The sequence below is a fragment of the Protopterus annectens genome, chromosome 1.part1, assembly GCF_019279795.1.
Source record: "Protopterus annectens isolate FY-2018-M chromosome 1.part1, PAN1.0, whole genome shotgun sequence".
In the NCBI taxonomy this organism is placed as follows: domain Eukaryota; kingdom Metazoa; phylum Chordata; order Ceratodontiformes; family Protopteridae; genus Protopterus; species Protopterus annectens.
This window is the reverse complement of record NC_056726.1, coordinates 1,175,352,179-1,175,366,423: the sequence shown is the minus strand read 5'-3', so window position 1 is coordinate 1,175,366,423 and position 14,245 is coordinate 1,175,352,179. Positions and strand designations below refer to the sequence as shown.

Sequence of the window (14,245 nt, the reverse complement as noted above, 5' to 3'; positions counted from 1 at the left end):
TGTTATTCCCACCATGGTAAATCACTTCCAGGCTGGATTAAGGCATATTCTAATTAAGCCTTTTCTTCCTTTATGGCTTACTGGAAAGAGGTGGACTCTAGAGGCATATTAGTGACAACTACTTGTTCTTCTGTTCATACAAAGAATTACAAACTGGATTAATTCTCTAGGTGAAGAATGGGATTTACTAAGAACATTCTCCTGGGGCTCCTGGATTCTAGTCATTACTCATCCCAGGTTGGATATGGTGTGTTACTGTATCAGTGCAGCTAAGGCTACTGCAGCAGAGAGAATGATTAACAAGGTACACTTCAGTATGTTGGGCATCCATAACAGTAGATGCTCAAAGTAATCACTGGTGCGGTAGACAACCTCTCCATCCTTAGTGTATTTTTTTCTGTATATAGTTATGTTTTTCATTAAAGTTAAGTGCTCCTAACTTTTATTGTTTTTTGCAGGAAATTAAGTTCTCTCCCTTTTGTAAGGATAGAGGGTGTCCATGCAGGTCTATATTAAAAGCCCAAAACGACAAAAGCTCGAGTCTATGTACATCGACACATAAAGGTTGATGTACATAAACAGCAAAACAATAAAACAGTGAAATTTGAAATGCCGAATGCATTTCCTGGTCAGCAGCATGATGGTGGGGATAAGGAAATATATCCTTTTCCCCACTGTAGTGTGGTCTCGGAGTTGGTATATTTAGGTAGGGGGGTGTGGGGTGAAGTCCCCCACATGGGGGGTGCAGGGGTGCTTACCCCCCTACAAAAGCATGTTAATTTAATTATTTAGTGCTATTTTTTACTTACCTATGTGGCGCATGCTGATGACGGAACTCGTTCGGATTTCGCTGTTTTCGTGTTTTGCTGTTTATGTACATCGACCTTTATTTGTCGATGTACATAGACTCGAGCTTTTGTCATTTTGTGCTGCTGTTTTCTCCCTTTGCAGTTCATGCCACAGCAGCCTGGGCACACTTCTGGAGGGGGAGCAGAAACTTTTGAAGACTGGATATCTGTAATATAATTTGCAGGATATAACCCATATAGTTATAAAGATTATTGCAGCAGTGATTTTGTAAAGCAGCTACTGATAGGGTAAACACATCTTACACACATGTATTTTGTTTTCATCACTAAGATTTTTTACAATGCTATGTATAATGTTAACAACAGTGCTTATTGAACAGTTGCTGCCAGTCTTCTATTACTATGAGTGTATTTTTTATACTTTTTATACTGTGTATTTTTATTTGGTTTCTTCCATCTGACCTGTTTTTTTGCAGGTTATCTTCATCCTCCCCAATGTTAGGTCTGTGGGCATGGTATTAATATTGGCCTACCATGAGACCTTAGTACTCTGAATGTTGTTAGTCACGTGCTTTATTCCATGATTCATGAGTACATCTGTATGTTTGCATTTAGTGCAATGTACTCTTTCAAATCACTCACTTTTACCTTTGTATTATACCTACACAATTTATTTTTCTGCCATTCCATATAATGTTTGCAAATCAGTTATGTGTCTTGCATAATTTAAAGATTATAGGATATGCTTCTTTTTTAATTTATTTTTTCTTTTTCAGATTATCTAACCTCTGAGGGTACCCTGTCTCATTCAAGCAGCCCAGAAGCCACAACCGAAGGTATTTTCAGTTTTTGTCTCTGCTTTTTTTTTCTTTTCTTTTCTGTTTGTTTTGAGAACTCATTAAGGGCTCTGCTTATCCTCTTTTATAGGTTCATAGGTTGAGGTTCATAGGTTGGTACTAGGCTATCGGCCCTAGGACCTATACAAGCATAGCCATAACAATTCCCTGGATATTTCTTCCCGCAATATTTACTTCCCTGGACTCCTGTCTAGCAGGGCGAATTACGTGATCCCCGGGGTGAATTTCCTATCTCCCATCCAATCGTCAAGGTTCCTTTTGAAGAGCATCTGCTTGACATGTATGTGCAGTCTATTCCAGAGTATGGGGAGTCTCTGGGTCAGAAACCTATCCCTCCAGCATGTTTTGTTTATTGTGATGACAAGGTTTGGATCCCTGGAGCATGTGGCTCTGAGGGATTGGGATTTCTTTAAGTGAGCATGTCCAACAGCTCAGGGTTTGAAATGGCCTTGTATGTTAAGCAGAGATCGCCTATGAGTAGATGATATGCCACAGAATATAGCTGGAGTTTTTTTTACACGGTCAGTACAGGGCATCTGTTTTAGGCCTGTGATTCTTTTAGTGAGGTATTTCTGCAGCTTTTTCCAGCTGTTGCAGATGTCTTATGAGGTACATACCAAATGGGGCGTTGTACTCTATAATGGGTCTAATGAGGGATTAGTACAATGGGACAATGACCTCCTTTTTTCTGGATGAAAAGCCCTTAGTTATGAGGTGTGCCACATAGAAGGATTTCCTGACTGTTGTGGTGATGTGGTTATTGAAGGTGAGACCACTGTCCACCTGTGTCCCTAAGTCTCTCATCACACTTTCGGTGTTTAGTGTATTGCCACCTATGTGGTAATTCATGGGTAAATGTTTTTTCCAAAAGGGGATAACTATACATTTCTTGGCATTAAGTTTGAGCCCATGGCTCTGGCATCAAACATCTGTTTCTGTAAGGCCCTTTTGTAGAATATCCACATCATTTGGAGATTAAATAATGGCTCCCAGTTTGCAGTCATCTGTGAACTTTGTCAGCCAGAGTCCATTAGTGTTGGCCTGTACTTCAGAGAAGTAGATGCCAAACAAGAGCGGTCCCAGGACTGAACCCTGAGGTACTCCACTTGTCACTTGTTTGGAGTTGGATTTTTAGTCATCTACTTTTACAGTCTTGGTTCTATCAGTAAGCCAGGTGGCAACCCATCGAGTGCTGTAGGGATTTATACCCAGCTTAATAAGTTTATATATGATTCCTGAGTAGGGGATGGTGTCGAAGGCCTTGGCGAGGTCCAGATAGGCTGTGTGGACCACCTTACCCTCATCCACAACTCTGGCGACTGATTTGAAGAAGTCATTCAGGTTCAGGAGACAAGATCAGCCCTTCACGAACCCAAACTGGGTGGGGTCCAGTGTTTGAAGGTTTCTAATGTCTTTGTTTATAAGTTCCATGATAATGCCTTCCATGCCTTTGCAGATCAGGCTCATCAGACTGATGGGATGGTAGTTACCAGGATCCAAGGTGGATCCTCCCATGTGGAGTGGGATAACTGTAGCTGTGCGTCACTCAGTGGGCATGAAGCCTGAGGTGAGGCTATGATTAAACGTGACACTTAGGTGAGGTGCCAGTTCATTTTGTAGTTCATGTAGTACACAGCCCAGGATGTCATCAGGTCCCATGGATGCTGTATTCTTAACTTTGGAGAGTGCGGTTTCTACCTGTGTGACCATGATTACTGGAATTTGGCAATCTTTTGGTATTGAGATGGGCCTTTTAGGGGGTGAAGTTTTCACTAAATCAATCTGCCAGGATACTGGCAATATCCTTGGGATCAGCATATTTAATGCCATTCTGTTGTAGCTCAGAACATATCTGAGCATTGCCATTTAGATTCTTGACATAACTATAGAATGCCTTGTGGTTGTCTTTGGAATTTTTGGCAATTTTATTTTCGTAACTAACTTTGGAGGATTTTATGAGGGATCTCAGCTTCTTACTGAGGTTGGTAAGGGAGTTTTTGCATCCTGGGATTTTCCTCTTTTCTGCAACAGTTTCTTTCTTCTGTTGTAAAGTTTGTTTATGGCAGAGGACCACCAGATTGGCTTCCTTTTTTTGGAGGACAGCGGCTTGGTTCTATTTGGGATGGCACGATTTATGCACAAGTGGATGTGCTCGTACAGTGCCTTAGTGTAGGATTCAGCAGTTGAAGTTTCCGCTCCCATCTGCATGGGTGTCATGAAGTTTGTCACTTCTGACTTGAGTAGCATGAAGTTGGCTTTGGAGAAGTTTTTTACGGAGATTTCATTAATGGGGAGTGGGGGTGGGATGTAGATGTCAAGGGTGATTTGCTTATGGTCAAACCTAACCAATGAGGGGGTGACCACTGGTGTGGAGGATCTATCTCCCATGTTGGTAATGGCCAGGTCTAGGATATTAGAGCCCCTGGTGGGACAATGGATTAGTTGATCCAGGGTGTTGGAATTTATGAATTCCAAGAACCTTTGGGAAAAGGTGCTGGTACCCGAGTAGTTTTCCCAGTTAATGGCAGGGTAGTTGAAATCACCCAGCATTAGGGTGTTTGGTTGTGGCTTAATATTGTCCAGTATGTTTAGAAAGGTGTAGTGAGAATCTTGGGGCATGGTAGAGGATCTGCAGCAAGCTACAGTTTGTACTGCAGTCTTACCTAGTGGTAGTTGCACCTGGAGAATTTCAGATGCATTGTTTTGGGCAACTAGCCTGGAGGTATGAATATCCTTGGTGAATATGGACACTCCTCCACCTTTAGTGTTTCGGTCTTGGTTTGGTGGCCAAAAAGTGTGGTAAGAGTTGTAGCCTGGTATTACAGGGGTGCTCTCTGGAGCCTTGAACCAGGTCTCAGTTACTGCACAGATATCAATCTTCTCCATTTTTAGAAGTGCCTTGAGAGAGTGCATTTTGAGGTTTAGACTTCTAGCATTGAGTATCATTACCTTCAGATTTTGGATGCTTGTATCTGTTACATTGGTGGTTTTGTCCTTTGAACCTTGCCTAAAAAAGGCACTATAGGGGTGGCGAGAGCTTTAGCCAGTAGCCTGATTCCCAGGGGTGACAGGTGCAGACCATCTCTGGCAAAGCATCGTGCTTTGTCGATCATGTCGTCCCAGGTAGACAGATACTGGATCCCCTTTGAATGACACCAGAAGCTTAGCCAATTGTTGAAGTCAATCATTTTGTCCTTATACTGTGGTATCATTCTGGGCGAAGGCAGGATGCTACTCAGGGCCAGGGTCATACCTGCCTGGGCCACATGACCTGAGAGCTCTTCCATGTCTCTTTTCATGTAGTCCAGGGAGGTACATCTCAAGCCATGCACTCCAACATGGACAATGACAGAGTCAAATTTGTACTAGTTGTGGAGTAGCTTGAGTGCGTGTGTTATGTGGTGGATCCTGGCACTCGACAGGCTGCTGACTGTAATTTTCTCCTTGTTCAACCTGGTGAGTGGGACATCAGTATGCCTGACTATAGAGTCACCTATGACTAAAGTGTTGGGTACATTGTCTTGCCTTAGGGGCTGTTGGGTGGCACACTGGTGTTGTAAGCTATGTGTCACTTTGGTTGTGACTGGTGTTTATTTGCGTTTCAGATTCGGAGGTCCTTGTTGCTTGGGCAGGTTAATGTTAAGGCCCTCAGCATATGTGGATTTAGTGTTGCTATGTGTGCATGTTGATGGTGTGGGTTTTGAAGTGCTATGTGTTGCTTGAGGTGTAGTGCAGGTATTAACCTTCTCCTCTTGACTGTCTAGCACAATCTTGGCTGGAGAGAGCTTTGCTTCCAGTTTGGCTATATAAGTGCATATCTGACAGGTTGTAGTGTTGTGTAGTAAGGGGAGAGGCTGTCTGTGTACATGAGGCAGTTGCTGCATTGTCCCAGTATGCCCAGATTCACCAGGTGGACAGGAGAAATCACTGGAAGCTGACCCTTGGACATGCCTGTTTAGGTGCTTTTTTGTAAAGTACAAGAGCTGTTTTCCTTTACCTTTGCAAGGTACTTTGCAAATATAGGCTGTTTGGTGGCTATGATTAATTTCTCCTCATTAACAAGGAAAGTTGAGTGCTTGTATCAGTTTAAGGCTTTCTAGTGCTTTCCTGCAGGTTCTAGAGCAAGTGCTAGTCACAGTGGTTCAGATTTTAGTGCTACTACTGAGAAACCAGTTAGTTCTAAGGGAGAATTTGAACAGTAGAGTTTCTGGCACCTGGAATAGTTTAACCGTAGCCCGGCGGTGCTGCACGATGCAAAAAATGTGCAAACACACGCGCTTTTAAGCCAGAATGTTGAATGGGATAGAAATCAGCCCAAAATGGCTAAAATTACAATTTCAGAGCTGGGAACCACTCCACTAGTGTCAGACAGGCAGTACAATGCTCACCACTCCCACTGGTAAGCAGTAGGACTTCCCTCTACCACAGCAAGGTCTGGATAGCTGTGAATGCAGAAAATAAAGTCCTGAAACCAGCAAAGCCTGGGATCTGGACTATACTAGCTAGGAAATGCGGGAAATGAGCAAACAAGATATATATATATATATATATATATATATATATATATATATATATATATATATATATATATATGTATATATATATATATATATATAGATATATATATATATATATATTTTTTTTTTTTTAATGTTAAAACAGGCCTAACAATGCAATAACACACTAAATAAACACAGAAAAGACTAGCACACGAGTGTGTAGCCCTAAAAAGTAAATACAATTAGAACTCTACAAAATTAACAATTTAAAACTTTTTAAATGAAGCAAGGCAAGTGCACAACTGAAAAACAATTTAAGAGGCAGTAATACAGTAGAATAAGTAGCTAGTCTACCTATACAGAAAAGTCTATATGTACAGAAAAGCAGCTAAAACACACTAAAACAATTCAGATGCAGTGCAACCTAGAACACTTGAGTTGTAGCAATATTAAGGCAAATACAGTTTTTATAAATGCACTAAAATATACTCTATATTTCCAAAATGTTTTCAGAGAAAAGAGAAACAGAAAGAAATAAGTTAAGTGTTTTGGCCTTCTCAGATATTCTCTCTGTATTAGGTAGAATGAGCTCAGCTAATGACACTAGACTGGGAGGAGTGTCCAAGACCAAATTTAGAGTAGGGACGGGCAACTGCAAGGCTAGCAGGTGTAAAGACAAGATGCCAATAGGGAGGGTGGGAGAACACTACAGAAATGTTTATCACAAGTGAGCCAATAGCTATGAAATACAGTACACGTATGCAGTATACAATAAAATTGCTATAAATATCTAGAATAAGCAATAACTACTACAAATAAGCAAAATAAACAGGCTACTTATTGCTATATATCACAGATCAGCTGCTCCTCCTCAAATAGCTCTGTGTGTCCCTCGTGTTAGGGGTTGAAGGCTGGTCCAGTCATTTAGATGTTTACTTAACAGACACAACCTATAGGGTTGGATTCTCACCCTTAAGGGGAATTAACTAGGCTTAAAATGACCCACAAGATCAGCTAGCCCAGTACCTCCATAAGAACTTAAGATACTGCAGCATAAATCTCTTATCAGATTACAATGTTTATCAAACAACCTGTATGTTCTCATACACAGCAGTTTTGCCTAAAGCAGTCCCATGTATCTAACTGTACACATTGTTCATCAGAATACTTGGCATGCCACCTTATAAGTTCACAGGTAAGTACTAGGCTAGCTGTTTTGTGGACCAGTTTATGTCTAGCCAGCTTCCCTTGCTAAGAATCAAACCATGTATCTCTTGCCTGTGTGGTAAACACCTTAACATATGCCCTCAGGTTGCTCTAGCTTGAGATGCAAATGAAGAAAACAGTAGCCTCGGATGCCTCTTTTCCTGGAAATTGGGACTGGTATCATATGTAAAAGTGTATTTGTATGCAGTGCTTGTGAACTCATTAGTGACCACTTAGCTTCTGACCAGCACCTTACATTTGCATTTACCATTGAACACATCTCTCTCTGTCTCAGCAGGAACGTGGAAACACTTACTGGTCCTTTGGTTCCTTCTTCTGCTGCAACTAAGAAAGAGAAGACGAGTAAGGAGCCCTGCTGATACCACAGGGCCAGTCAGGGTCTCATCTACTAGGGGGTGATTCTGTTGTGGCCATGATTTATTCCTCAGACAACTAATTGTTTTACTCTTATGGGAGAATCACTTTCTTCAGGCTTTTGAGTGTCACCAGCAAGTTCTTTCTTGGGGTCAAGGTAAGAGACCTGTTTTCCAGGCAGAAGTTTTATCCTTAAGTCAGTCTCCATCTAGGTATATCTCTGGGACAAAGAAGCAAAACAATTAGGCATAATTCTGAAAACAATATTGGTGCAGGCTAGGATGAACTAAAGACTTTTGCTAAGGGTTTATTAAAGGCTTTGAATACAATGCACCAGCATGATGACTTGACTTAAAATTTAGTGGTAGAACCAATGAGGAACAGGACAGTCCCTCATGAATGGAAATTAAATGGGAGGACTTATAGAATTTACTCCACTTATGTGGAATACCTCAAATAAATATGTTTCCCTCCTTTTAATACAGACAGCAAAACCATTTTTTGCACCACTGCTCCTTGCAGGTTGGCCTGGAAAACAGTTGCTTTTTCATTCCCTCAGATGAGAATGTTACTGTACATATTTCCACCATTTCCACTAATATCCATCATCATCCTGAAGTTTTAGAAGGTCTCTGTAAAGATCATTGTGGTGACTCCCTTCTGACCCAGGCAGGAGTGATTCTCCCTTCTTATGGAATTTGTCAAGAGCCATTACCAAAAGCTTCATCACAAATTGGATGTACTCACATAAGACAAGGGGAGTTTAATACTCCATAGTCTGATGCAATGTCACCTGACTACCTGGATGCTTCACACCTGGCTGTTATGAATCTGCAGTAGGTACTAAATAATACAAGAAAGTCTGCTACTAGGAAACCTTATATTGTTACACAGAAAGGATTTACTAGTTAGTGCCACACTAATAACTAGGGCTCATTTGGGGATTCTGTACTACTAGTTCTTTAATATTTGTGTAAGTTACTCTCCTCTGACCATTCTTATTCCTCTATGAATGTATATTTGTCAGCTATTTCAGCATGTCTGCCCAAGGATCTTCCTTCTCTGACTTTGGTCAAGCATTCTTTAAAGTGATTTTGCACATAAAACCACTTAGGAAGTAGTTGGCTCCCTATTTGGTATCTTAATTTTTTGTTGGAAAACTGAACTTTGCCTGCTTTAGAACCAGCTCATGAGGCTGAGTTACTGTTCATATCTGAGAAGACAATCTTTCTTATTGCTCTGACATCTGCAAAATAAATATCCGAGTATCAAGCTGTTATGGTTGGTTTTCATTACAGACAGTTTCTTTAACAAAAAAATCTCTCATTCATGCCAAAAGATTTTTCAGAATTTTATTTAAATCAAGCCATTCATCTCCAGGTTTTCTAACCTGAAGCTAAAAATCACAAGCAAAGGAAGGTTCATACTCTGGATGTGCACAGGCATTTCAGATATTATCTTGACAGAAGTAAGTCTTCTAGAACAGCTGGACAGCTGTTTATCTCCTCTGCTGTAGCAAATAAAGGACAACCTGTGTCAAAAAAGACTGTTTACATACGGTTGTCCCTTGCTATTGTTTTTTTGTTATTCCCATCATGGTAAATCACTTCCAGGCAGGATTAAGGCACATTCTACTAGCGCTGTTTATTCTTTAATGGAATATTTGGAATATGTGGACTCCTGAACCATTCTAGAGATGACTACTTCATTATTATATCATACATTTACAAAGTATTACAAACTAGATTCATTCTCTAGGTCAAGAATCGGCATTGCTAGAACCATTCTCCACAGGCTCCTGGATCCTAATCATTCCTTATACCAGGCTTTGTAAGGTATGGTACTCTGTCCATACAAGTAAGGCTGCTGCAGTTCCATGAACAATTATTCCAGTACAGTTGAATAAGTTGCATTTATCATAACAGTAGATGTTCAAAGTAGTAACTGGTACAGTAGCCACACCTTCCTTCAATGTCATATTCATCTGCACATATTTATGTGTTTCATTAAAGTTATATGTTCCTAACTTTTATTGTTTTATGCAGGACATTAATTTCTCTCCCTTTTGTATCGTTATAGGGTGCCCATGGTGCTGTTTTCTCCCTTTGCAACTCATGCCACAGCAGTCTGGGCACACGTCTGGTAGGGGGAGCAGAAACTTTGGAAGACTGGACATCTGTAATATAATTTGCTGGATATAACCCATATAGATATAAAGGTTATTGCAGCAGTGATTTCTGAAGCAATTACTGATATGGTTAGCACATCTTACACAAATATACTTTTTTATCAGCATTATTTTTTACACGGCTATGTGTCATGTTAACAAGTGCACTTATAGAACAGATGCTGGCAGTCTTCGTGTACTTTGCGGTGTGCCTACAAGTATATTTTCTTTTGGTTTCAGTTTCTTACCTCACAATAGGTTCTTAACAGTTTACTTTCATCCTCCCCACTGTTGGGTCCCTGGTGCACGGTATTACCATTAGCATGACACAAAACCTTAACGCTCTGCATGTCACTTTATTCCATGATTCATAAGTATGTATGTTGGTATTTAGTGCACTGTACTGTCTGTAAATCACACACTTTAACACTTGTGTATTATGCCTGCAAAATTTTCTTTTGTGCAATTGCATATAAAGTTTGTAAATCCAGCTGTGTGTCTTGCTCCAGTTTAAACATGATAGGATGTGTTTCTTCTTTTAATTTTTTTTTTTCTGTTTTAGAGTATTTAACCTTTGAGAGTATCCATTCAGCTTCAAGAAGACCAGAAGTAACAACCACAGGTATGGATGTTTTTGCTTCTTATCTTTCCTTTCCTTTTTTCTTTTTTTTTTCCTCAATTTCTTCTGTCATCTCTTCTGTGGTCCTCTCTTTAGGGGGCTGATGGGTAAATTAATGGTTATGGTGTTTACCTTATAGACACAAGGTACAGGGTTTGATTCTCACCCTTAAGAGAAATTAGCTAGGTGCAAAATGGCTTACAAGAGCAGCTAACGTATTATTTGTCAAGGAACATGTGATTCTACAGAATAAATCTATCAGATTGCAAGGTTTATCAAACAACCTGTATGTACACAAACTTAGCAGTTTTGTGGTGTTGACTAAAACAGTCTTATATATCTGTCTCCATTTTCATTAGAATTCTTGATATGTCACCATATAGGTTCATAGGTAAGTACTAGGCTAGCTGTCCCTGTAAGCCATTTTAAGCCTAGCCAATTTCCCTGGTGCTCGAAATAATTTGGTTAGAGACTGACATTTCCCATCCCATGGTCAACAATTATATACTACCCTTAATGCAAATTACTGGGATTATACCATAGATAATGTGAGAGGACCTGTGCATGGGAAAAAACATTTAGGAGCTGCATTTATCCATTAGTAGTACAGAGTGCAGCCATGGGTTTAATTTTCTGTTTTTCTTACATCGAACTAAGTTATGAGTGACAATGGACAGAGATGAACTCTGCTTTATGTGGATGGTATATCTGTTCCATCGCAGCAGTGAGTTTGACAAAATCTACTTGTCCCTCCAAAGTGTTCTGTTGATGTTTCCGAAGAGGTTTAGATCCATAGACTGAAGATTTCTGATGCCATTTGACTTTCTGACGTGCAGTAAGTCCATCAGTAATGGGTCAGAGGTTGACTTCTATACCAGACACAGGTCACCTCTTAGCAGCTTCTAGGATACTGAGTATAGTAGCTGGGCTTTGAGTGGGTTAATGTCGGAAATGTTGTTTAGGCCTTGTATCTTTTAATAAGATAGTAAGACTTCCAGTTGTTGCCTGTGTCTGCACAGACATATGGTAAAAGGGGCATTATATTCAATGACTGGCCTAATGAGGCTTAGTAAAGGGGGACAATGGAATCCAAAGATCTAGACACAATCCATTTGTTTATAAGCTATACAATATAGAATGACTTTCTTAGAACAATAGACACATGCTGGTCAAAAGTTAAGTCAGTATCCACAATGTTTCCATATTTTGCACAACTGGGTCAACTCTAAGGGGCATATAATTAATGTTGTAGTTTCCTGGGGCAGATGATTTCCCAGAGTTTGCAATATTGCATGTTTTGGCATTTTGTTTTACACCATGATTTTGACAACAGCTATTTTTTGAGACAGCCCTTCCTGCAGGATGGCTAAGTGACTTACGTCATACTTTATATGAGTAGTCACAAAGAAAATCAACTTTAATTTTTTTAAAAAATGATTAACAGGGAAATATTGACTCCATCTGTAACTTGTTGAATGTAACTTCAGATATGTACTGTTTCTATTTCTTCCGAAATAACAAGAAAACAAATGATTTATATGAAATACTCTCTTAGCTTATGTTATTTTAAAGTATTTTTGCGGAACCAGATAATTCTTAATGCTAAAAAGACTAAACTCTTACTTTTTCTCCCCAAAAGTCTAAATAGCCTCAAATCCACCTTTACTATCCACTCTCTAGACAATACACCCATCTTAGTCAAACCCAGTCAAACCTTAGTCGAACCTTAGTCACCAGAGCTGTGGATGAGGGCAAGGTGGTACACACAGCCTATCTTGAGCTTGCCAAGACCTTTGATACCATTCCCCCCTTGGAAATCATTGATAGACTCACTAAACAGCTCACGGATAGAACTTACACTGTGAAGATTGCTGACTCCACATCTGACTACCGACCAGTCATGAGTGGTCCTGGGTCTGTCCTGGGTCCCTTCTGTTCAGTATCTACTTCTCAGAAGTTCAAGCCAACACAAAAGGACTCTGGCTGACCAAGTTTGCAGATGATTGCAAACTGGGAGCCATTATAGAATCCCCAACTGATGTAGACGTCCTACAAAGGGGCTGCACTGATACCAATGACTGGTGCCAGAACCACGTCCTTAAACATAATGCCAAATAATGCATCATTATTCTCTTTGGGAAAAACTCTGCACCCATGAACTACCACATCAGTGGTGTTCCACTTACCTCAGAAGGTATAATAAGAGATCTGGGAACACAGGTTTATAACAACTTCTCCTTTGACAACCATATCACCACTGTGGTTAGAAAATCCTTTTATGTGGCACATCTCATCACAAAGTGTTTCTCATCTAGGAAGAAAGAGGTCATCGCCCCTCTCTACTTGTCCCTCATTAGACCTATTATAGAATACAATGCCCCATTTGGCATGTGCCTCACAAGACACCTGCAACAGCTGGAAAGGCCACAAAAATACCTCACTAAGAGGATTCTAGGCCTTAAACACATGCCCTATACTGACAGACTCAAAAAACTCCAGCTATACTCAGTCTCATATTGCCCACTTATAAGTGATTTCTGCTTAACCTACAAAGCCATGTCTGATCCAGACATGCTACATCTAAAAAAATCCAGTTTCACCATGCCACACGCTCCAGGGACCTCAACCTCATTACCACAATAAACAGGACATGCTGGAGGGATAGGTTCCTAACCCAGAGACTGCCCATGCTCTGGAACAGACTCCCTATACATGTCAAGCAAAGCACCTCACTGGTCCTCTTCAAAAGAAATCTTGATGAGTGGATGGGTGGGATGGGAAATAGAAAATTCACCCCAGGGATCAACTCAGCTGCCATGCTCAATAGGGGCAATGGGAACTAATGTCAGTCGACATGATAACAGGGATTCTTATTGGCTAGGCTTACATATGTTCCACGGCCATTAGCCTAGTACACACCTATGAACCCCACACTAAACTTTTGGGTGTTAATGGATGACCAACTGAAATTCGATTTGCACATCAACAACTGTATTTAAAAAAAAACATCAAAAACTTGGCCTCTTATATAGAAACAAAACATACCTATCCAGCAATACCAAGGTTACCCTCTCTCATACCAACCTCCTACCAAGCCTAATGTCCAGCTCTCAGATCCTCTCTAACCTCCAAACCACACTCCCAACTCAACTAGAAAATACCTATAACAAAGTGGCTAGATTTGCTGCTAATCAAACCTACAGATCCCACCACTTTATCTCTTCAAAACACTTAAACTGTCTGGAACTACCCCACCTGCTTCTCCTCTCACAACTTCAGATTATTTACTCTATCCTTTACCAATCTTCTTTCTCTCCTAGCTTGACTTCTCTTATCTCCTCATACACCCCTTCTAGGTCCCTCCGAAGCTCAGACCAAAACCTACTACTCATCTACAAACCCAAGAGCAAAATTGGTCAAAACCTCTATAGCTATCACCCTACCATCTCCTGGAACAAACTCCCACTGAATATTTGAACTCTTAAACTACCAAAAGTAGTCAAATCAGCTGCCAAAGACTTATTAAAAAGTCACTGGATATGCCACTGTACCCACTCCCCTTAAACTGTCATTCTTTCCTATCTCTGTTTCTCTGTCAGCCCTCTACTCATTTCTGTTCACATTTACAACCATCTTGATTATTGTCTCAGCCTTACTAATATAGCCCCTGCATATCTTCTCTTATTACAACTACCTGGCTGTATCTACAACAA

At 40.4% G+C, this 14,245-nt stretch overlaps 1 protein-coding gene across 1 annotated transcript in view; it reads left to right on the top strand.

Moving 5' to 3' along the window:
• The window catches only part of LOC122815838 (deleted in malignant brain tumors 1 protein-like), a 580,111-nt gene that overhangs the window by 440,976 nt on the left and 124,890 nt on the right, over nt 1-14,245 (top strand). The window contains exons 8-9 of the mRNA XM_044088652.1: nt 1,586-1,645; nt 10,476-10,535. Coding sequence (XP_043944587.1) covers nt 1,586-1,645; nt 10,476-10,535 — 120 coding nt within the window. The remainder of the gene's footprint in view (nt 1-1,585; nt 1,646-10,475; nt 10,536-14,245) is intronic.